At 60.5% G+C, this 23,689-nt stretch overlaps 3 protein-coding genes and 1 long non-coding RNA gene across 6 annotated transcripts in view; 1 reads left to right on the plus strand and 3 right to left on the minus strand.

The window, feature by feature from the left end:
- Positions 1 to 23,689, plus strand: part of LOC146420291 (low affinity immunoglobulin gamma Fc region receptor III-like) — a 111,768-nt gene that overhangs the window by 78,283 nt on the left and 9,796 nt on the right. The gene's annotated exons all lie outside the window — the stretch shown is intronic.
- Positions 1,214 to 23,689, minus strand: part of LOC146420298 (Fc receptor-like A) — a 176,970-nt gene continuing 154,494 nt past the window's right edge. For all 3 annotated transcript variants that reach the window (XM_085048391.1, XM_085048389.1, XM_085048388.1), the window contains 5 exons: positions 16,443 to 16,748; positions 16,277 to 16,363; positions 2,097 to 2,118; positions 1,942 to 2,012; positions 1,214 to 1,839 (listed from right to left, as the gene is read on the minus strand). In XM_085048391.1, the coding sequence (XP_084904517.1) occupies positions 1,739 to 1,839; positions 1,942 to 2,012; positions 2,097 to 2,118; positions 16,277 to 16,363; positions 16,443 to 16,748 (587 nt within the window). In that variant the 3' untranslated portion in view covers positions 1,214 to 1,738. The remainder of the gene's footprint in view (positions 1,840 to 1,941; positions 2,013 to 2,096; positions 2,119 to 16,276; positions 16,364 to 16,442; positions 16,749 to 23,689) is intronic.
- On the minus strand, positions 4,067 to 5,048 carry LOC146420299 (low affinity immunoglobulin gamma Fc region receptor III-like). Its single transcript, XM_085048406.1, has 2 exons — positions 4,588 to 5,048; positions 4,067 to 4,470 (listed from the first exon to the last, which is right to left on the minus strand). Exons 1-2 carry the CDS (start codon positions 4,889 to 4,891, stop codon positions 4,181 to 4,183), a joined length of 594 nt encoding a protein of 197 aa, XP_084904532.1. The 5' UTR covers positions 4,892 to 5,048; the 3' UTR covers positions 4,067 to 4,180.
- Positions 14,983 to 15,822, minus strand: LOC146420300 (uncharacterized). Its single transcript, XR_014849204.1, has 2 exons — positions 15,735 to 15,822; positions 14,983 to 15,626 (listed from the first exon to the last, which is right to left on the minus strand). It is a non-coding gene; the product is annotated as an uncharacterized LOC146420300 (long non-coding RNA).

A 23,689-nucleotide genomic window follows, 5' to 3' on the forward strand; every position in this document is an offset into this window, starting at 1 on the left:
GACATAGGGAATGGGGGTGCCATGGTTGGGTTCCCAGGGCAATGGGGGTGCCAGGGATGGGCAGTGGCTGGGTGGGCATGTGGGTCACAGCTCCTGCACTGGGTGCCTCAGATGTTGGGGTGACCCAGGGCCCAGCACAGCCCCCTCGGGCTCCTCATGGCCTGGGGGTCACCCCCGGGGGATTCCAAGGGTCTCTGGCTCTGTGCCCCCTCCCCCACCCAGGCGCTTTTTCCTCTCTTTATTTCCATTTCTTCCCTTTTTTCCCTCAATTTCGCACTGCCCTAGTTCCTGTCTCGGCGATCTCGGGGAGCTCCTGAGCAAGGAAGGAACTGGGGAGAGCCTGCGGAGGGGAAGAAGGGAATTCAGGAAGGGTTGGGGGCTGTGGGGGATGGGAGTGTCCAGCTGTGCCCAACACTTTCACTTTCCCTTTCCTGCAGCAAAAGGAAGCAAATTGAATTGAATTTATCAACCGTCAAAGCAGAGCTGAAAAATGAGAAGTGAAACACATCTTGAACACACATTCCCCTCTCGGGCACTTCTCCAACGTGGGTTTCCCACGGGCTCACAGCACCCTTCAGGCATCCCCTACTGCACCGGAGACACCTGCAGGGCTGCAGGGAGGTCTCTGCTCCCTGGGGACACCACGGGCTCCAGGGAATCTCCACTCAGGCACCCGGAGCCCCTCGTTCCCCTCCTTCCTCCCTGCGCTCGCTGCCTGCAGGGTTGTTCCTCTCGCAGCCTCTGGCTCCCCTTGGCTGCTGCAATTCCATCTCTGCCATCCCTTGGATTTGCCTTTCCCAATTCTGGGGTGCTCTGCTCCTCCCTCCGCCCATTCCAAGACACCCCCGAGTGCCGGAGCTGTTGGGGGCGTTGCCATAGCAACAGTCGGTCCCGACACATGGCGACAGTGGCTCCGGACACGCTGTCCCAGCCGCTCCGGACACATGGCCACCGTCGCTGCCGCAGCCCGGGACAGTCGCGCCACTCGCAGCGCCATGGCAGCGCCACCTGCCCCGGTGACCGAGCCCAGCACTCCGCTCCCGCAGGCCCGGCGGCTCCTGCCGGGCTCCCTGCTCTCCCCCAGCCTCCCGCTCCCTCCCTCCCGGCGCCCCCCGCCCGCCCCAGGGCTGAGCCCGGCCGAGGCTCCGCAGCAGCTGCGGGGCTCACAGCCGCTCGGGGAGCGCCGGCTGCGGGGCTTTGGGCACCGGGGGGCACCGGGCAGGGCTGCGGCGGGGCTGGGCTGGGCTCGGGGGACACCTCAGGCTGTCCCCGGCTCTGTCCCGGGGCTCTCGGGGCCATCATGGCATCTGCGAGGGAACCAGCCCCGGAATGTAGCAATTGATCATTTTGTCACCCTCTCCAACGGACTGAGAGAGCCCCAAAAATCCGGCAAAGCCCACAAGGATCTGTTCAACAGCCTAACATGGACCCTCCTCCTTTCCGAGCTGAAGAGCCAGAGCTGAACAGAGCTGAACAAACAAACCCCAATTCTCCCTGTTTAATCAAAAAGCTGCGTTTTGAGTCCAATAACAAGAAAAAGGGTCCTGTGCCCTCTGGCACTGGGAGGGGGAATGGGCAGCCCTATGAGCACTGGGAGCACAAGAACGGGGAGCTCTGGTGGCCCTGGGCAGGGTGGGCACCAATGGGAGCCGGGGGAGGGGGAAACACACGCGGGGTGCCCACGGGTGGAGATCTGCATTGTGCCCAGTGTCCCCAGTGCCCCCAGTGCCTTCCAGTGTCACAGCACATTCTCGTAGATGTCACTGGGGTCCTGCTGTCGCCCGTGGGGTCCCGGCAGCTCCGCGTAGGTCACCTGGGGGGATGTGGCGCAGGGTGGCCCTGCGAGAGACACCGGTTGGGGGCGGTGACACCCGTGAGTGACGTGTACCTGTCCCTGTCCCTGACTCTGTCGCTGTCCCTGTCCCCAATACCCGGACTCACCCCCTACCCTCGCAGCGCTCACAACCTGGGTGTAAAGAACCTCCTCCTCCTCCGGGGGGGCTGGGGGGACCCTGCGGGGAGAAGGGGGTGTGTGTGGGGGTGGGGCGTTGTGGGGGTGGGGATAAAAGGGGGTTATGGCTGCAGACCCCACTCACGTGTCCTGGGGCTTCCTGGTGGCTACAAAGGAAAGAGAGGAGAGGGGTTAACAATGAGGTCCCTGAAACTCTTGAAACTCCGCGGGACCTCTTACTCCCTCCGGGACCCCCGAGGATTCCTGATGCCCTGCAGAAACCCTAAACAGCCCCAGTCACCCTGATTCCCTGAGCCCCAAGCCCGGCAAAGACGAAGACCCTCCAAACAGCCCCAGGACCCCTAAAAGAACCCCAACATCCCAACACCTCCCCAAACCTCACACAACTCTGAGCCAAGGTCAATGGGGGCTGCAACACCTTCCCCCAACCAAGTCTGGGGCTGTAGGTTCCACCCCATTCCCTTTGAGAGTCTGGGGACTTCCCACCCTTCCCAGGACCACCATCCAATTTTTACCTACCCACATGGTGCCACCAGTGACAGCCCACAATGACACCCAGAAGAACCAGGAAAAGGAGGGAAGCACCAACCCCTGCAGCCACTGCTGAGGACAGAAAGGGATACACTGGGGTCACCCATAACCTCCAGTGTGTTTCACACCCAGGACCCCATGAGACCCCACCTGTGACCTGTCCCTCTGCTGTCACCTCCAGCACCAGCTCTGAGCAGAGCGCCCGGAACACACGGTGCTCATCCAGCTGGTTGGTGGCCACGCACTGGTAGGTGCCAGAATGTCCCACATCGATGTCCCCAAGCTCCAGGAGGGGACCCTGGGCCACCTCCTGCCCATTGTGCAGCCAGGTGAAGGTGACAGGTGCTGAGCCCACCTGCACCGAGCAGCACAGGGTCACGGGGTCACCTGCATGCACCTGGTGTGCTGGGGGGCCAGGGGTGATGGTGGCATTGGCCACGGGCACTGCGGGGACAGAGACGGGGCTGAGGCTGGGGGAAGGGATGGCATCATATGTGGGGGGAGGGGGTGCGATGGGGCAGATGGGTAGGATGGGTGGAATTAGGGATGCTGCCAGTGGGATCTCCCCCAACCCGAGGGTCCCACTCACCCAAGACAGTGACATTCAGTGTGGGGCTCTTGGCCACGCTGTCCCCTGTGCTGGCCTGGAACTGGTAGTTGCCACTGGCATTGTCCCCAACTTGGCTCAGCTCCAGGTGGGGGCCAGAGCCCAGCGGTGTCCCTGAGCCCTCCCGGTGCCAGGAGAAGGACACGGGACCTGTCCCTGCGGTCACTGCACAGCTCAGCACCAGGCTGTCACCCAGTGCCACGGCTCCCCCGGGGAGTTGTGCCGACAGGGACACCCCTGAGAGTGGGACCCCTGCAGGATGGGGACACCAGGGGACAGTGAATGACTTGGGGAAGGGGCATCAGAGAGAAGTGGGGAGACCCCAGTGAGGAAGACATGGGGGAGGCTTGGAAAGTGATGGAAGGGACCCAAGGGAGGGATGCAGGGTATTCAGGAAGGGGACGCCAGGAGAGGGATGGGGGGACCCCTGGGAGGTGTCTGGGGACCCAAAGGGAGTTGGGAGCACAAACGGAGCGTGGGGGGACCTCAGAGGCAGGTGGGTGGACCCAAGAAGGGGAGAGAGGATCCGGTGAAGGGTGAGGGGACTGGGAAAGGATACAGAAAGATATGCAGTGACCCGAGTAGTCATGGGGGTCCCCAATTGTGTCTGGGGTACCCGGGGAGGCTGTGGGGGTTGCCGTGCCCATCCCCGCACTCACTGCGCACCGTGACGCGGAGCCGGGCGCTGCTCTTCCGCACGGCCCCCCCCTCGGAGCGCACCTCGCAGCTGTAACTGCCCGAGTGGGAGACCCCCACGGCGGGCAGCAGGAGCTGCGGGGACCCCTGCGGGCCCCCCAGCAACTGCCCGTCCCGGTAGAAGAGGTGCAGGAGGGGGGCTCGGGGCCGCAGGGGGCTGGGGGTGCTGAGGCAGCTGAGATTCAGGGGGGACCCCTCGGTGGTCTCGGGGGGACCCTCCAGCTTCAGCACCGGCACTGAGAAGAGCTCTGCGAAGGAGGTAGTGGAGATTGGGACTGTGATTTGGCGTCTGCCGATAAGAGGCTGTGGAGTTTTGGGCTGTTCAGTATTGGGGTCTCAGGGTAAGTTGTGCTGGATGTGGGGGTGTCAGGGTATCAGATGTGGCTGTGGGGCTGCTCACCATGCACTGTCACTGTCACCGGCTCTGACTTCTTCCACAGTGAATTCCCGATGCCCACCCATCCCCCACACCGGTAGCGGCCACTGTGATGCAGCTGCAGGGGGGACAGGGACAGCTCGGTCCCATGGAGAGGCTCTCTCAGCTCTTTGTCCTCACGGTAGAAGAGCACTCCAGTGACCGACGTGCCACTCCAGACCCGGCAGCGCAGTGTCACTGTGTCCCCCTCCAGCAGCACCCGCACTGGTACCTGCAGCACCAGCCAGTCTGTGGGACAGGGGGGTCTTAACACACCAGGGAGCTCCAGGGAGCACTGAGGGGTGCAGGGATACCCAGAGCCTTCAGAGACCTCAGGGGGAGCACCATCCACATCTTACCCCTCACCATTTAAGACTCTCACAGAGGGGCTGTGCCAAGTGCCAGGTCTGTCACATCTGTAGGTGCCAATCCCATTGACAGTGAGGTGGTTGGGTCCCTTCTGCCACCAACGCTTCCCATCCTTGTACCAGGTAGTGGCACCGGGGGGCCCCGAGCCCTGGCAGGTCAGTGTCACTCTGTCCCACAGCACCGCTGGTGTCCAGGGAGGATCCACGAGGAGCTGGGTGGTCTGGGCACCTGCAGGTGACAGGGGACACCAGCCTGCCAGGGCCGGCACAGAGCTGGGGACAGCAGGGCAGGGACATGGCATCCTCCTGAGGACTCACCAGCGAGGCTGAGGGTCTGAGCTGGAAGGGAGAAGGGAGAGGGGCTGGGTGGGGGTGGCCCTGTAGGGACAGCAGCCCCAGGGGACTGGTTGTAGGGGCTGTCCCCACACTGGCCCTGCAGGGACAACCTTGTGGCACAGAGATCTCATGGATGGAGACATTTGGCCACCCTGGGCTGGGAAGTACATCAGAACACTGTGGGCACCCTGGCCATGGGGACACCACCATGCTGGCACAAGTTCCTCCACCAGCCCCACGGCCCCTGTCCCCAGAGCCACATCCCCATGGCCCTGTGCTCAAGATTCCATTTGGTGGCACCTGTCTGCACGGCCCCTTGCTGAGCTTCCCCTTTTCCCTGTCCCCTGTACCCACAGCTGCCCCAGCCCCATGATGCTTGTCCTCAAACCTCCATCCTCCCATTTCTCTTTCCCCATTCCTGTCCCCACAGCTGCCCCACTTCCCCAGTCACACCAGGGTCCAACCCCACAGACTGGCTCTGCTGGCATTGGAGACATCAGAGGACCCCACAACTCCCCTGTGCCCCCTCTCCACTGCTCTCTGCCTCACCAGGGCCATCCCTGGGGCATCAGGCCCGTGCCCAGAGCACTCACCCAACAGGAGCAGTGCCAGCTTCCTGGCCATCGCAGTGTCCCCGGCCATCCAAGCTGGCTGTCACACGCTGCTGCGGCCACTTGGCCCCAGAGTGGTGGCTGTACATGTGAATGGGAAGGAAGCGAGTTCACATCTCATCTCCACGTGTTGATGGCACATTGTGGGGGCAGGGTGGTGACAGGCTGGGGACATGGTGAACATGATGGGGACATGGTGTTCCCAGGCATGGGGGGCTCAGGGGATGTGGGGAGCTCAGGATGGGTGTCCCGGGGCAATGGGGGTCCAGGGAATGGAGGTCCTGAGGAGGAGGAGTCACAGGGAATGGCTGTCTGGGTATTGGGGGTCCCCATGCAGGTTGGTTCAAGGATGGGGTTCCCAACGGGACATGGTAACCATGGATTGGAGTCATGGCGTGTGGGTCCGAGGGACAGGGGTGTGGGGGAAATTGGCGCACCCTTGGGAATAGGGGATTCATGGGGAATGGGGGCCATTGGATCAAGGGAATGGGGGTCCTGGGCACTGGGAATCCTGTTACGGTGATGCCAGGGAGGGGATACCTAAGGAATGGGGGTCCCATTTTTGGGTTCCCAGGGCAATGGGGGTCCCAGGGATGGGCAGTGTCTGGGTGGACATGTGGGTTGAGCTCCTTCACTGGGTGCCTCAGATTTTGGGGTGACCCAAGGCTCAGCAAAGCCTCCAGCTTGGGGAGTATCTCATGAGGATACTGAGGGTCTCTGATGTCCTGCAGAGATAAGCTGTTTTCCCCTCTAAGATTTTTTCCTTTTTATTTCTTTTTTTTCTTTATTTTCCCAATTATCACTGTACCCCTTCCCCCACCTCAGTCCCTGGCTCAGCAATCCTAGGGTGTACCAGAGCAGGGAAGGGGTTGGGGAGACCCCCGGGAGGGGGAAAAGGGAGTGGGGGGGGGCAAGGAGGCATGTGGACGCCGTAGGGGCTGTAGGGGATGGGGGTGTCCAGTTGTGTCCAAAACACTTTCACTTTCTTGCAGCAGAAGGAAGAGGCTGTTTGTGCTGAGAGTCAGACGGGGAGGACAGGTTCTCTCCTGGGGGCACATCCAGGGGTGTCCTGTCCTGGAGTGTCCTTGTTCTGGGGGTGACACATCTTTGAGAGATCATGCCCCAGGGGGTGACACATCCCAGCCGAGGGGTCCTGCCTTGTGCAACGGAATGTGCAACGGGACTGTCCCTGCACATTCCTGGGGCAGTGCCTGTCCCAGGGCTGGCACAACCTGGGGACCCCTGTCCATCCTAGACTGGTGCCCAGCCATGGCACAGCCCCACTGCACAGGGATGGGCATTGGCCAGCCCTGCTCTTGGCCCCCTTTGATTCTCACAGCTTTAGAGCTGCTCAAAGGTGAGAACTGTGTGGGGGAAAAAGGCCTGGCTGTGGTTTGCTCAGCCCTGCAAGAAGCACAGAAACCAATTGGAGCTCAAGCAGTGGCTCTGCAAGGGCCTTTGATGGTTTTCAGAGCAGGGCTGGGTGGAAACCAACCGTGCAGGGGCAGCTGGGAGGGAACCAGTCCGGAAATGCAGCAATTGATCATTTTGTCCCTCTGGTCAAGGGACTGAGAGAGCCCCAGAACTCCTGCAAAGACAACAATCTGCTCAACAACCTGACCTGGAGCCTCCTCCTTCCTGGCTCAAACCTGCAGCCCTTTGGAAGCTTCCAGAAAGAATGTTTGGGTTCTGGCTGAGGCTGCCAGATGAGAGGGAAAAGTGTGGAAATATTGATCAGGGGTTCCACATGTGGATCCTGGGAACACAGGGGTGAGAGCAGGAGCAGGGAGTGCCCAGGCATGGGAATTCAGAGAAGGATGGAGGGGATTTACCAGGGAATCACACCCTGAGGGACACACGGGCATTTCCACAAATTCCTGTGCAGTGGCCCAAGCATAGACAGAGTTGTTCCTTTTTGGGTGCAGAATCCATGGGAAGTAAATCAAGTCTCAGGGTGGGAATGAGATAATTGGGAAGAGTTCCTAAATGTGTCCCAACAAAAGCCTTCCTTGTGGGGTGTGTTGCTGCCCAGCAGACAGGGAACACTCATATGGACCTGTTGGACACTCAGGCAGATTCCACACTTGGTATTATCCACAGGCAAAGGCTGCTGTGAGATGCACCAATGGGCTCCTAAAGGAAACCATAATGTCTCGTGCCTCTGGATGGACCTCTGCCTGAAGGTTAGGATTTTTTCTTTTGTGTCTTTCTTTCTTTCTTTCTTTCTTTCTTTCTTTCTTTCTTTCTTTCTTTCTTTCTTTCTTTCTTTCTTTCTTTCTTTCTTTCTTTCTTTCTTTCTTTCTTTCTTTCTTTCTTTCTTTTCCTTCCTTCCTTCCTTCCTTCCTTCCTTCCTTCCTTCCTTCCTTCCTTCCTTCCTTCCTTCCTTCCTTCCTTCCTTCCTTCCTTCCTTCCTTCCTTCCTTCCTTCCTTCCGTCTTTACTTCCTTCCTTCCGTCTTTCCGTCTTTCCGTCTTTCTCTCTCTCTTTCTTTCTTTCTTTCTTTCTTTCTTTCTTTCTTTCTTTCTTTCTTTCTTTTCCTTCCTTCCTTCCTTCCTTCCTTCCTTCCTTCCTTCCTTCCTTCCTTCCTTCCTTCCTTCCTTCCTTCCTTCCTTCCTTCCGTCTTTCCGTCTTTCCGTCTTTCTCTCTCTCCCTCTCTCTCTGAGGGAATTTTTCCCCATTTGTGGCCTGAGAGATGGGAAAGAGGAGTACTTAAGAGATAAAACACGTAGCCAGGATGGGGAGGAGGGGGAAGGGGTGCAGTTTGCTGCAGTCTCTTAGCAGGGAGGTTTTCTCTTGGGAAGTGCAGAGATATGGTGAGACTTGGCTGGGGGTCAGGGGCTGGGCTCAGCCCTCTCAGCACTCTCTTGCTCTCTTGCTCTCAGGGGGATGGCAGGAGAGATGTTTGTGCTCTTGGTGCTGGGCTGTGCCTGAGGGGAGAATTCACTGCTACTGCAGACTTTTGTCCTTCACTGCTTCTCCTTACCATGGGTGAGCCTTTGCTCATAAGAGCAGCTGTTGAACTGGGATGTTTCCAACACCCAACCTCACTGGGAGCGACCCTCACCATCTGCTTGGGTGCCTCAGGGGAAACCCAGGACCCTGACCACCTTCCCTTCTCCGGAGGGAGTTTCTCCTGGCCACTTGCAGGAGCTCAGCTGCAGCTGCCTAGCCTGGCTGTCTTCCTGCCACTGTTGTGGCAGTTTTTGTTACACTTTCACTCGACACCCTGCATCTGCCCCAACCCCTGCGGCTCTTGCCAGGGCTTCAGAGTTCTGTCCACACTTTGTTTGCCACCACGGGTGTGCTCGGCTCTGCTGCTCTAGCCCACTGCTCTGAGGTTCCTGCTACAGTCCAGCTCACTACCCGCAGTGGCACTCAGACCAGCTGCTCCCCGTGAGTTTCGCAAAGGAAGCCATTGTCTCTCATTCTCTGTCACCTGAGCCGCCATTGCCAGGTGGAGAGGCGGCTGAGCTCGCGCCACAGCGCTCCCTGCAGCCGCGGGGGAATCATTGCACCTGCCCTGCCCAGCTGGGAGCCAACAGCGCCCCTGCCAGCTGTGACTGTAACTGCACCAAAGGGGAAAGTACTTGACGACCAACAGAAGGCTGTTGTTGGGTTTCTGCTTTTGTTTGCTATTGCTGCCATTGTTGTTGTTTCTTTGCCTTCTTTCTTATATTCTAGTAAAAAACTCTTATCCTTTTCATATATCTTTGCCTGAAAGCCCCATAATTTCAAAGTTATAGTAATTTGGAGAGAAGGGGGGTCATATTTTCCATTCCAAAATGTTTCTCACCTTCCTTGGTAAACACCTGTGCCTTAAACCAAGGCATCTCCTGAGTCTCCGGTGCAGAATCCAAAATTCACCATCTGCAGGCAATGAATGGTCACCCCAAATTACAGGGTTTTGCCCTGAACTTCCACTGTTCTACTGAGCCTCTTGTGCCTCCAATTGAAGGGGGAGGTGCAGCAGCCCCTGGTTTTTAGGGGAAGTCTGAAATTGGAGAATGTGGTTTCTAAAGCAAGACAGAGATTAACAAAGAGACACCATTTCTCCCAGGATAACAAAAAAATTGTATTTTGGTCCCAATAACAGGGCAATGGGTCCTGTGCCCCCCTGGCACTGGGAGGGAGAACGGGCAGCACTGGACACACTGTGCAGTCCCACATGGGGCCCCCCTACTCGTCATCACCTCCCCAGGCAGGTTGGGCACCCATGGGGGCCATGGGGGGAAAAAAACAGGTGTGGGTACCCACGGATGGGGAGCTCCAGTGACCCCCAGTGCCCCCAGCCACCCCAGTTTAATGGCACATTCTCGTAGATGTCACTGAATCCTCGCAGTCACTTGTCAGGTCTCAGCAGCTCTGTGTTGGTCACTTGTCGTTCCCAAGGAGAGGAAACACAGGGAAGTGATCTGGGAGTCCTGCAAGAGACATCAGCTGGGGGAACCCCGTTAGGGGGTGGCACCCACGGGTGACTGCAGCGACGCAGTCTCATGTTTCATGGGCAGCCACCCCATGCTGCAAAGAGGAGGGGCCGTCGGTGGCCGAGACACACCGGGGGCAAACGTAGCACCGCGGCAGGCAGTGGAGCTGTTGGGGACGCGAGTCTTCATGGAGGCGCGGCGAAGAAAGAAGTGTAGGATCGCAGTCTGTGATTCCAAGGGAGTTTATGAAAGATCCACGGGCTCAGGGCAAGGGGAGAGGAAGAGGGACAGAGAGCAAGGGGTGGAGAAGGGTGAGGAACCAGAGGGTACGAACCAAGAACAAAGGGATGCAGAGTCTTAAAAGGAGAGGGAAGAGGGGAGTGGTTAGCTCCAAGGAGCCAACCAGGGAAAGCCAGAGGGGAGGAGATAAGGAGGGGAAAAGGGGGCACAACCAATGGTTTACAGCAGAGGAGGGTACAAACTCAGGAAGCAAATAATATACTCAGCTAGGGAGAGGTTTCTAGAACATGAACCATATATAGCTCGTGTTAATATGCATACCCTAAATCCTACTAGCACACTGCAACGGGTGACATGTCCCTGGTCCCTGCCCTGTACTCACCCTCTGCCTGCTTGATACTCACCACATGGGTGTTCAGCACCTCCCCCTGCTTTGGGGGGGCTAGGGGCTTCAGGAGGGCCCTGCAGGGATAAAGAGGTGTGGGGGAGCAGTCTGCGGAACGGGGGAAAAGGGAGTCATGGCCAGAGCCCTCCACTCACCTATCCTGGGATTTCCTGGCAGCTGCAAGGAAAAGGGAGTCAGGTGTGACCATGGGGTCCACAGGGCATCTGATTCCCCCTGAGCCCTCACTGTGCCCCAGATTCCCTCCAGGACCCCCAAGCACCACCAAGGCCTCCATTACAAGCTTGGCATGGAGGGGCACTCCCCCAGGATCCCTGAAGAACCCCCAACATCCCTGCACGGTCCTACAAACAGCTCCCCAAAGACCCCAGGAGCTCCCAGTGCCACCCCAGTATTCATCAAGGCCTCTCTGGGATGGACAAGGACCCTCCGAAATCCCCCAAGTTCCCCAGGACCTCGAGCTTAGGTCACTGGGGACTCAGCCCCATCCAACTCAAGGGCTTTGATCACTAACCCATTTCCCCCAAAACTGGGGACATCCCATTGCCCTTCAGGACCCCTGTCCCCCTCCACTGTCACCCACCCAGGCTGTGCCACCAGTGACAGCCTCCAATGACAGCCAAGAGCAGGACCAGGAACAGGAGGGTCCTGCCGACATTCACAGCCACCGCTGGAGACAGAGGAGATACATGACACATTGGGGTCACCTGTCACCTCAGGGGTCCTGCTCACGCCAGAAACCCCGTGTGACCTCACCTGTGCCCAAGTGTCTCTCTGCTGTCACCTCCAGGGCCAGCTCTGAGCTGAGTGCCTGGAACACGCGGTGCTCATCCAGCTGGTTGGTGGCCATGCACTGGTAGGTGCCAGAATGTCCCACATCGACATCCCCAAGCTCCAGGAGGGGACCCTGGGCCACCTCCTGCCCATCGCGCAGCCAGGTGAAGGTGACAGGTGCTGAGCCCACCTGCACCGAGCAGCGCAGGGTCACGGGGTCACCTGTGTGCACCTGGAGTGCCGGGGGGCCAGGGGTGATGGTGGCATTGGCCACGGGCACTGCGGGGACAGAGACGAGGCTGAGGCTGGGGAAGGGGATGGAACATGTCGTGGGGGGAAGGGATGGGTGTGGGGATGGGGATGCCGAGGGTGGGGTTGCCCTGAGCCCGAGGGTCTCGCTCACCCGAGACAGTGACATTTAGTACAGGGCTATCAGCCCCGCTATCTCTGTGGCTATTTTGGCACTGGTAGAGATCACTGTCCTTGTCCCCAGCCTTGCTCAGCTCCAGGTGGGGACCAGTGCCCAGCGGTGCTAGGAGAAGGACAGGGGACCTGTTCCTGTGGCCACTGCACAGCTCAACACCAGGTGGTCACCCAGTGCCACCTCTTCCCCAGGGGTCTGCACCGACAGGGACACCCCAGAGAGTGTGGCCCCTGTGGGGGTACACGGATGGGATGGGGAACACAGGGAGTGGAAGGAAGTGGAGGGAGATTGGAGAAGAGTGGAGGCGACCCCAGTGAGGGAGAAAGGGACCCACGAAGAGGTACATGGACCTGATGACTATGGAGAGACAGCAGTGAGTGACTGGGGGGAGAGATGTAAATAGGCAGATAGGAAAGGAAGAGCAGAGGATGGTGTGAGGACACGGGAATGGATGAGGGTTATTGGTGAGAGATGGGGACACAGAGACATTGATATGGGACCCGGGGAGGCTGTGGGGGTTGCCGTGCGCATCCCCGCACTCACTGCGCACTGTGACGCGGAGCCGGGCGCTGCTCTTCCGCACGGCCCCCCCCTCGGAGCGCACCTCGCAGCTGTAACTGCCCGAGTGGGAGACCCTCACAGTGGCCAGCAGGAGCTGCGGGGACCCCTGCGGGCCCCCCAGCAACTGCCCGTCCCGGTAGAAGAGGTGCAGGAGGGGGGCTCGGGGCCGCAGGGGGCTGGGGGTGCTGAGGCAGCTGAGAGTCAGGGGGGATCCCTCGGTGGGCTCGGGGAGACCCTCCAGCTCCAGCACCGGCACCGAGAAGAGCTCTGGGAAGGAGATGGGAGTGGAGATGATGATCCCGAGTGTGCTGGGGACAGGCTGTGGGGTGCCGAGCTGTGGGGCTGTCAGGGTTTCAGGGTGCTCACCGTGCACTGTCACTGTCACCGGCTTTGACTGCTCCGACACCGGTGACATTGCGATGCTCACCAAGCCTCTGCAGTGGTAGTGACCACTGTGGTGCAGCTTCAGGGGGGACAGGGACAGCTTGGTCCCATGTATAGATGTCCCTAGTTCCTCCTCCACACGGTAGAAGGACACCAAGGTGACAGGGGAGTTCTCCCTGACCCGGCAGCGCAGTGTCACCGTGTCTCCCCCCAGCAGCACGTGGAGAACCAGCCAGTCTGTAGACAAGTGGGGACACATCACACCGGGATGTCCCGATGGCACTTGGAAGCCCTCACTCTGTCACCTCCAGCACCCCATAGGTCCCGGATTCCAGCAGGGAACTCCCTTCAACCTGGGCTGCTCTGGGATGTCCCCATGTGCAAGAGACAGGCTCTAGTCACACCAGGGAGGTGACCCAGGAAGCAGAGCTCACCCAGAGCCTTCGGGGTCCCCATGGGTGCCAGGCTGGGGACACAAATCCTCCTCACCATTTAAGACGCTCACGGAGGGGCTGATCCCAGTGCCAGGTCTGTAACATCTGTAGGTGCCACTCCAATAGACAATCAAGTGGTCAGCTGCATTCTGCCACCAGTGCTTCCCATCCTTGTACCAGGTGGTGTCACCAGATGTCCCTGAGCCCTGACAGGTCAGTGTCAATCTGTCCCACAGCACTGCTGCTGTCCAGGGGGGATCCACGAGGAGCTGGGTGGTCTGAGCACCTGCAGGTCACAGGGGACACCAGCCTGCGAGGGCCAGCACAGGGCTGGGGACAGCGGGGCAGGGACATGCCATCTGCCTGAGGACTCACCAGCAAGGCTGAGGGTCTGGGCTGGAAGGGAGAAGGAAGAGGGCTGGGTGAGGGTGGCACCACGGGGACAGTGGGACCCGGGAGGTGTAGTGTGGCATTGTCCCCAAATTGTCCCTGTGAGGACAGTGTTACATGGTGTCGAAGTTTAGGGAAGGCCTGGAATTTTTCTCCATTACCGTTACTAAGTAACAAATAGTTGAATGTTTAGAGCCATCAAGTCTTTTGTAAAAGACAAAAGATGTGCTTGGGCAGGGCAGGGTAAGGGAAGAGCCGGCCCTTGGAACGCTCTCTCTCGTGGTTCAGAAGCTGAGAAGAGAGGCTGCTCTTTGCTTTTCAGCTGCGACCAGAGGAAATCCAACTGTGCCCTGTTTGTTCTTCTCCTGGCTGAGTGAGCTTTGATTCAACCTTTTTTTCCCACTGGGAAGTGCACGTTTCCCCAGGGCTGAATGTCAGCTGCTGTTTTCTCGCAGCAGCTGCCGGGAGAGTCCGGCTGTCTGTGCCGCCTGCCCCCGTCCTCTGCCGCACGAGACCGCGGCATCTGCTGTGACTGCAGAAATCCTTGCTACCTCACTAGCTAGCTGGGAGATAGCCAGCTCCTACCCTCTGCCGCCCTGCTTTTTGCCGCTCCGAGCTGCCCTGCCTGTTTTTTCAGCCTGCCCACCATTACCAGCTGTCTGAGGCTGACCTGACCCTGCGCTACAGCACCACCTGCAGCCGCTCAGGAGTCATCGCACCTGCCCTGCCTGACCGGGAGCTCAACAGCGCCCCTGCTGCTTGCAACTGTGATTACACCACATGGGAAAAAGCTCGGCAGCTCACAAGTCATCTGCTAGTGGTTTCTAGTGGTGGTTGCTATTATTGTTATTGCTTGTTTATAGATACTAGTAAAGAACTGATCCCTTTCCCATACCTTTGCCTGAACGCCCTTGATTTTCAAAATTAAAATAATTCGGAGGGAGGGGAGAATCACATTCTCTGTCCTAAGGAAGGGTTCAACCTCTCTTGGCAGACACCTGTCTTTCAAACCAAGACACATGGATGTCTCGGGGACGGGGACACCACCGTCACCCCGTGCTCAGGCAGGACATGGGGACAGTGTGGACACTCCAGACATGAGGACACCACGGCCACCCTGTGCTGGCACAGGTCACCCCCACCAGCCCCACAGCACCTGTCCCCATATCCCATCCCAACGGTCCTTGTCCCCTTGTTCCCTTGTCTCTGTCCCTGTCCCCACAGCTGCCCCAGCCTCATGGTGCCTCCCCACTCCCCCATTACTGTCCCCACCTTTCTGTCCCCTCTCTCCTGTCCCCACTGCCAGCCCACTACCCCAGTCACCCACCCCGCGACCCCCCAAGGGGGGCTGGGTTGGGATTAGGGTGGGGAGGACTCAATCCCTGAGCACCGTCAAGGGCAAAACAGACTCGATTTGGGGCAAATAATTGCATTTATTGTCCATCAAAACAAAAAACGAGAAGTAAAATAAACCTGAAAAACTCCTTCCCCCCACCCGTCCCTCCTGAGCCAGGGGCTCCTCCAGGGCTGCAGGGTGTCCCTCGTGTCCCCCGGGCTGTCCCTCATGTCCCTCGGGGTGTCCCCAGCACCCCCTGCCGGCTCTGGCCACTTCGGGTCACACTGTGCTGGTCCCACACGGGTTTTCCCAAATCCGTGGGGCTCAGAGGGACAGAGGGGTGGTGGCCACGGGCGGGGAGGGGACAGGGCCAGCTGCCGGCAGTTCCTGGTGGCCACTGGGAGGGGACAGGGCCAGCTGCCGGCAAATGGGGAGTGGATGGGAAAGCCTCTGGGGATACTGGGAGCACTGGGATGGGAAAGAGACCCCACATGGGACCTCCACACTGGTGGCCACCCCCTGTGTCCCACGGGAGCCGGAGGGGGACACACACGAGGGGTGCCCAGGGGAGGGAATCTCCAGTGCCCCCGGTGTCCACAGTGCCTCCAGTGTCCCCAGTGTCACAGCGCATTGCCATAGATGTCACCAGAGTCCTGCTGTCGCCCATGGGGTCCTGGCAGCTCCGCATAGGTCACCTGGGGGGATGTGGCACGGGGGGGCCCTGCGAGAGGCAGTGATTGGGGCAGGTGACACCCGTGGGTGACATGTCCCTGTCCCCGTCCCCGTCCCTGTCCCTGTCCCTGTCCCTGTCCCCAACACCCGTACTCACCCTCTGCCCTCGCGGTGCTCACGACCTGGGTGTAAAGCACCTCCCCATCCTCCGGGGGGGCCGAGGGGACCCTGCGGGGATAAAGGGGTGGCTGTGGCTGTGGCGTTGTGGGGGTGGGGATAAAAGGGGGTCAGGACTGCAGCCCCCCACTCACCTGTCCTCTGGCTTCCTGGTGGCTGCAAAAGAAAGAGGAGTGGGGTTGACAATGAGGTCCTTGGGGCCACTGAAACCTCCCAGGACCCTTGATTGCCCCCGGGACTCCTAAGCATCCCTGATGACCGCCAAAACCCCTGAACCACCCCAAAGCTCAAGATCCCCTGAGCGCCCAGAGCTCCCAAATATGGCAGAAAGGGGAGTCCTCCCAATTCCCGCAGGACCCCAGAAAAAAACCCAAAATCCCAACACCACCTCAAACCCCACAGGAGCTTAGCTAAGGTCACTGGGGGCTCAGCTCCACCCAAGGAAGAGGCTGTGGGTGCTGCCACATGGCTCTCTCAGTCTGGGGGGCTTCCCAACCCTGACCATCCCCCAGTGTCACCCACCCGTGCGGTGCCACCAGCGCCAGCCCAGGATGGCAGCCAGGAGCAGAACCAGGAGCAACAGGGAACCACCAAGCCCTGCAGCCACTGCTGGGGACAGAGAAGGACACATTGAGGTCACAAAGAACCCCAAAGGTCCTGCACCCCCGTGACCCTGTGTGACCCCCACCTGTGACACCTGTGCCCCAGTGTCCTCGCGGTGTCACCTCCAGGGCCAGCTCTGGGCTGAGTGCCTGGAACACACGGTGCTCATCCAGCTGGTTGGTGGCCACGCACTGGTAGGTGCCAGAATGTCCCACATCGATGTCCCCAAGCTCCAGGAGGGGACTCTGAGCCACCTCCTGCCCATTGTGCAGCCAGGTGAAGGTGACAGGTGCTGAGCCCACCTGCACCGAGCAGCGCAGGGTCACGGGGTCACCTGTGTGCACCTGGAGTGCCGGGGGGCCAGGGGTGATGGTGGCATTGGCCACGGGCACTGCAGGGACAGAGACGAGGCTGAGGCTGGGGGAGGGGCTGGCAACAGGTTTGGGTGGAGATGGAGGGAAATGAGGGCGCGATGGGGGATGCCATGTTTGGGGTCACCCCCAGCCCGAGGGTCCTGGTCACGCAGGACAGTGACAATCAATGGGTCACTTTCAACCGTGCTGTCCCCATTGCTGACCCGGCACTGGTAGTGGCCACTGTCATTGTCCCCAGCCTTGCTGAGCTGCAGGCGGGGCCAATGCCCAGCGGTGTCTCCGAGCCCTCCCGGTGCCAGGAGAAGGACAGAGGACCTGTCCCCGCGGCCACCGTGCAGCTCAGCACCAGGCTGTCACCCAGTGCCACCTGTCCCCCAGGGGGGCTGTGCTGACAGGGACACCCCTGATACTGGGATCCCTGTGGGGGGACATGGGTGTGATGGGGACATGAGGAGGGGAGGGAGGAGATGTAGGAGAGGGTGGAGGAGACCTGAGTGGGTGAGAAAGGGAGTGGTGGGAGATTCAGGGATGGGAGACATGGAAAGGGATATAGGGAACCCCAGAGAGGGGTAAGGGGATGCAGACAGGGGTGGTGCGACCTGGGGACAGTGGGGGGACCTCCAGTCGTACTGGGTGTCCCCAGTTGTGTCTGGGCGACCCGGAAGGCTTTCGGGGAAGGATGGGGGTCCCCTGGTGGTGATGGGAGGTGGGGACGGTGACCCCAAAGCCACTGGGGAGAGGCTCTGGGGTTGTCGGGGTGGCGGCTGTGGGGTGCTCACCATGCACTGTCACTGTCACTGTGACTGGCTTAGACTCTGACACCCGTGATGTTCCGAAGCTCACCCAGCCCTTGCAGCGATAGCTGCCACTGTGGTTCAGCTGCAGGGGGGACAGGGACAGCTCAGTCCCATTGACGGCCCAGACCAGTTCCTCCTCCTCGCGGTAGAAGGACACCGAGGTGACAGGGGAGTTCTGCCAGCCCCGGCAGCGCAGTGTCACAGTGTCCCCCTCCAGCAGCGGCTGCGCTGGCACCTGCAGTGTCAACGAGTCTGGGGACAAGTGGGGACACATCACACCGGCATGTCCCAATGGATCCGGGACCCCCCACTCTGTCACCTCCAACACCCCAGGGGTCCCCAATTCCAGCAGGGAAGTCCTCTCACATTGGGATGCTCTGGGATGTCCCCATGTGCAGGACACAGGATCTGGTCACACCAGGGTGTGACCCAGGAAGCAGAGCTCACCCAGAGCCCTCAGGGTCCCCGCGGGTGCCAGGCTGGGGACACAAACCTCCCTCACCGTCTGAGACCCTCAGGGAGGGGCTGAGCCCAGTGCCAGGTTTGTCACACATGTAGGTGCCACTCTTGGAGACAGTGAAGCTGGCAGGTACATTCGGCCACCAGCGCTGCCCATCCTTGTACCAGGTGGTGCCATTGGTTGTCCCCGAACCCTGGCAGGTCAGTGTCACTCTGTCCCACAGCACCGCTGGTGTCCAGGGGGGATCCACGAGGAGCTGGGTGGTCTGAGCACCTGCGGGTGACAGGGGACACCAGCCTGCCAGGACCAGTGTGTGGCTGGGGAGAACAGGGTGGGGACATGGCATCCCTTGGGGACTCACCAGCAAGGCTGAGGGTCTGGGCTGGAAGGGAGAAAGGACAGGGCTGGGTCAGGACAGTGATACCCAGGGCATGGGGTGTCCCCAAATTGTCCCCGTGGGGGCACCGGAGTGGTACAGAGGTCTCAGGGATGGGGACACTGTGGCCACCCCAGGCTGACACAAGACATGGGGACACAGGTCACTGCTACCAGCCCCAAAGCTCTTGTCCCCACCACCCCATAGGCCTGTCCTCTTGTCCCTGTCCCTTCCATCCCTTGTCCCCTTGCCCTGTCCCACAGCTGCCCCAGTCTCATGCTGCCTGTCCCCACATTCCTGTCCCTATTCCTGTCCCCACGTTCCTGTTCCACTTTTCCTGTTCCCCTGTTCCTGTCCCCACAGCCACTCCACAACCCAGTCACACCAGTCTCCCCCCCCAAGAACTGGCTCTGCAGGCATTGGGGACTTCAGAGATCCCACAGCCCCCCTATGCCCCCTCCCCACCGCTCTCTGCCTCACCAGGGCCATCCCTGGGCTGTCACCCCTGTGCCCAGGGCACTCACCCCACAGCAGCAGTGCCACCTTCCCAGCCATCCCGCTGTCCCCGGCCATCCAGGCTGGCTGTGACACACTGCCGGGGCCACCTGTCCCTGTTGGTGGCTCTTGGGCCAAACGGGAAGGAAACGAGGTCACATCTCTTACTCAGGCGTGTTTGACACCTGGTGGGGACAGAGTGGGGACAGGCTGGCCACAAGCTGGGGGCAGGGTGGGGACATGGCAGGGATATGGTGGGACAGGCTGGGGACATGGCAGGACACCGGATTCCCACGACTAGGGACACAAGGGGTGTGTAGAGCCAAAGATGGTGTTCCCAGTGGGATGGAGGTCCTGGGGGAATCAAGGTGCTGGGGGAAGGGAGGGTGCAGGGGATGGAATCAAGGGGAGGGGGCTCCTCGGCAATGGGGGTCCTGGGCCATGGAGACCCTGGGCAATGGCAGTGCCAGGCTGGGGGGACATAGGGAATGGGGGTCCCATGGTTGGGTTCCCAGGGCAATGGGGGTCCCAGGGATGGGCAGTGGCTGGGTGGGCATGTGGGTCACAGCTCCTGCACTGGGTGCCTCAGATGTTGGGGTGACCCAGGGCCCAGCACAGCCCCCTCTGGCTCCTCATGGCCTGGGGGTCACCCCAGGGGATTCCGAGGGTCTCTGGCTCTGTGCCCTCTCCCCTCCCAGGCACTTTTTCCTCTCTTTATTTCCATTTCTTCCCTTTTTCCCCTCAATTTCACACTGCCCGAATTCCTGTCTCAGCGATCTCAGGGAGCTCCTGAGCAGGGATCGGGTTTGGGTGACCCTAAGGAGCGGGAGAAGGGAGTGAAGGAAGGATTGGGGGCTGTGGGGGATGGGGGTGTCCAGCTGTGCCCCCCAACACTCTCACTTTCCCTTTCCTGCAGCAGAAGGAAGAAAATTGAATTTATCAACCATCAAATCAGAGCTGAAAAATGAGAAGTGAAACACATCTTAAACACACATTCGACTCTCAGGCACTTCTCCAACGTGGGTTTCACAAGGGCTCACAGCACCCTTTGGGCATCCCCTACTGCACCGGGGGCTCCTGCAGGGCTGCAGGGATGTCTCTGCTCCCCGGGGACACCACGGGCTCCAGGGAATCTCCACTCAGGCACCCGGAGCCCCTCTTTCCCCTCCTTCCTCCCTGCGCTCGCTGCCTGCAGGGTTGTTCCTCTCGCAGCCTCTGGCTCCTCTTGGCTGCTGCAATTCCATCTCTGCCATCCCTTGGATTTGCCTTTCCCAATTTTGGGGTGCTCTGCTCCTCCCTCCGCCCATTCCAAGACACCCCCGAGTGCCGGAGCTGTTGGGGGCGTTGCCATAGCAACAGTCGGTTGTCGCCCGACACATGGCGACAGTGGCTCCGGACACGCTGTCCCAGCCGCTCCGGACACATGGCCACCGTCGCTGCCGCAGCCCGGGACAGTCGCGCCACTCGCAGCGCCATGGCAGCGCCACCTGCCCCGGTGACCGAGCCCAGCACTCCGCTCCCGCAGGCCCGGCGGCTCCTGCCGGGCTCCCTGCTCTCCCCCAGCCTCCCGCTCCCTCCCTCCCGGCGCCCCCCGCCCGCCCCAGGGCTGAGCCCGGCCGAGGCTCCGCAGCAGCTGCGGGGCTCAGAGCCGCTCGGGGAGCGCCGGCTGCGGGGCTTTGGGCACCGGGGGGCACCGGGCAGGGCTGCGGCGGGGCTGGGCTGGGCTCGGGGGACACCTCAGGCTGTCCCCGGCTCCATCCCGGGGCTCTCGGGGCTCTCGGTGCAGCTGCGAGGGAACCAGTCCGGAAATGCCCCGGTTGATCATTTTGTCACCCTCCCCAAGGGACTGAGAGAGCCCCAAAAATCCTGCAAATCCCACAAGGATCTGCTCAACAGCCTGACCTGGACCCTCCTCCTTCCTGAGCTGAACAGACAGAGCTGAACAAACAAACCCCATTTCTACCAGTTTAATCAAAAAGCTGCGTTTTGGGTCCAATAAAAGGAAAAAGGGTCCTGTGCCCCCTGACAGTGGGAGGAGGGAAAGGGCAGTCATGGCCGGAGCCGCCTTCACCTGTCCTGAGGCTTCCTGGCTTCGTCAAGGAAAAGGGGAGGAGGTGACTGTGGGGTCCCTGAGACCCCTGAACCTTCCTGGGACCTTGGGAGCTCCAAGCAATCACCCACAGGACCCACAAATCCCCACGGGACCCCCAAATCCCCACTGCAGCCCAATTCCTACCGGACACTGATACCCCCCGGAACCCAGGAACATCTGAACCCCATAAAGTTCTGCACCACCACAGTGCCCCTGATCCCCAAAGGCCCAGAACCCCAAGCCTGGACAGGAGAGGCACCACCCAAACTTAAACAGGACCCCTGAAAGATCCCTAAATATAGCTGCACCACCCTCCAACACCTCCCCAGTCCCTCCAGGGGCTCCCAGTGCCACCCCAATGTTCCTCAAAAGCCACCCAGGGATGTCCCTGAAAAAAACTCCAACCCTCCAACACCTCCCCAAACCTCCCAGGAGCTCCAGCCAAGGTCACTGGGGGCTCAGCTTCCCCCAGCTCAGGAACTCTAGGTGCTGCCACATCTCTCCCCACACTCTGGAGGTTTCCCCTCACTCCAGGACCCCCAATCCCAACATTGTCACCCACCAGGGCGGTGCCACCAGTGACAGCCCCCGATGACAGCCACGAGCAGCACCAGCTACAGGAGGGTCCTGCCAACATTCACAGCCACTGCTGGGGAAACAGAGGGAGACACATCAGGGTCACCACACACCTCAGGAGTCTTAAATCCCCCGGTGACCCCATATGACCTCACCTGTGCCCCCATATGACCTCACTTGTGCCCCAGTGTCCCCACGGTGTCACCTCCAGGGCCAGCTCTGGGCTGAGCGCCTGGAACACACGGTGCTCATCCAGCTGGTTGGTGGCCACACACTGGTAGGTGCCAGAATGTCCCACATCGATGTCCCCAAGCTCCAGGAGGGGACCCTGGGCCACCTCAAGCCCATCGTGCAGCCAGGTGAAGGTGACCGGTGCTGAGCCCACCTGCACTGAGCAGCGCAGGGTCACGGGGTCACCTGTGTGCACCTGGAGTGCCGGGGGTCAGGGGTGATGGTGGCATTGTCCACGGGCACTGCGGGGACAGAGACGGGGCATCAGGTGGGGTAGGGGCTGGAACCTGGTGTTGGGGGATGAGGGAGTCTCTGCATGGTGGCACCTGGACACTGATGGTCCCCTTCACACATGACTGTGACCGACAGTGGTGGGGGTCACACCTGGTGTAAGATGAGGGCATGTAATGGGTGGGATGAGGGTGAGGTGAGGGATACTGTGAATGGGAGTGACCACAAGCCCGAGGGACCCTCTCACCCTGGACCATGTCTGAGGGTGATGGTGGCCGTCACCCTGTAGGGGGTGTGGATTAGTGTGGATGGGATGTGATTGATTGGTCGAGGCAGATCATGGGGGGTGTCACCCTAATCCTCAGTGTCCTGCTCACTCAGGAGGGTCACGCTCAATAGGGTGACTGTGACTTGATGTGGGGTGTGGGATGTGACAGGTGGGATGAGGGAGCCATGGGTGGGATGTACTTGGTGGAGATATCTGGACCCAGATGGTCTCAGTAACCTGGGACTGTGACATGCAGGGGTGAGGCTGTGACCTGGGGTGGGTTGGGGATGGTGTGGGGGAGATGAAGTGGGATGGGGAATTCCATGGATGGGATCACCCCAGCCCGAGGGTCCCACTCACCCAGAACAGTGACATTCAGTGTGGGGCTCTCGGCCATGCTGTCCCCATTGCTGGCCCGGCAGTGGTAGTGGCTGCTGTCATTGTCCCCAACGTGGCGCAGCTCCAGGCGGGGTCCAGTGCCCAGCGGTATCCCCGAGCCCTCCCGGTGCCAGGAAAAGGACAGAGGACCTGTCCCTGCGGCCACTGTGCAGTTCAGCACCAGGCTGTCACCCAGTGCCACCTGTCCATTGGGGGGTTGTGCAGACAGGGACACCCCTGATACTGGGATCCCTGTGTGGGAGACAAAGGGAATGGGGGACCCTCCTAGAGGGATGAGGGACACCAGGGAGCAGTGAGGGACTCAGGAAAGGGAGGATCAGAGAGGGGCGGGGGGATCCCAGTGAGGAAGAAGGATGCCCAGAGATGGGGAGGCTTGGAAAGGGGTGGAAGGGACCCCAGGAAGGCATGGAATGTTAGGAAGGGGAGACCTGGAGGGGGTTGGAGGGTACCACAGGGAAGGTTTTGGGGGGCCAGACAGGGATGGTGGGACCTTTGAATAATGGCGAGACCTAAGAGAGGGAGAGGTGCACGGGGGGAGTGGTTTGGGGTCGAGGTGAGGGATGCAGGGACCAGGGACACTCATGGGAGGATGGAGGAGGGACCTGGGGAAGGCAAGGAGGCAGGTAGAGAGAGAGTGAGGCAGTGTTGGGGTACCCGGGGAGGCTGTGGGGGTTGCCGTGCCCATCCCCGCACTCACTGCGCACCGTGACGCGGAGCCGGGCGCTGCTCTTCCGCACGGCCCCCCCCTCGGAGCGCACCTCGCAGCTGTAACTGCCCGAGTGGGAGACCCCCACGGCGGGCAGCAGGAGCTGCGGGGACACCTGCGGGCCCCCCAGCAACTGCCCGTCCCGGTAGAAGAGGTGCAGGAGGGGGGCTCGGGGCTGCAGGGGGCTGGGGGTGCTGAGGCAGCTGAGATTCAGGGGGGACCCCTCGGTGGGCTCGGTGGAACCCTCCAGCTCCAGCACCGGCACCGTGAAGAGCTCTGGGAAGGAGATGGGAGGTGGGGATGTGACTCTGAGTCTGCTGGGAAGTC

The sequence above is a fragment of the Lichenostomus cassidix genome, unplaced genomic scaffold (genome assembly GCF_008360975.1).
Source record: "Lichenostomus cassidix isolate B80296 unplaced genomic scaffold, HeHo_3.0 HiC_scaffold_852, whole genome shotgun sequence".
NCBI classification, from domain to species: Eukaryota; Metazoa; Chordata; class Aves; order Passeriformes; family Meliphagidae; genus Lichenostomus; species Lichenostomus cassidix.

Bases quoted from the DNA above. Each gene is read 5' to 3' on its own strand.
- LOC146420299 (XM_085048406.1), bottom strand. From the start codon at position 4,891: ATGCCATGTCCCTGCCCTGCTGTCCCCAGCTCTGTGCCGGCCCTGGCA. The intron at 4,471-4,587 runs GTGAGGGGTAAG...CCTGTCCCACAG, and splicing joins CTCTGTGAGAGTCTTAAATG to ACTGGCTGGTGCTGCAGGTA.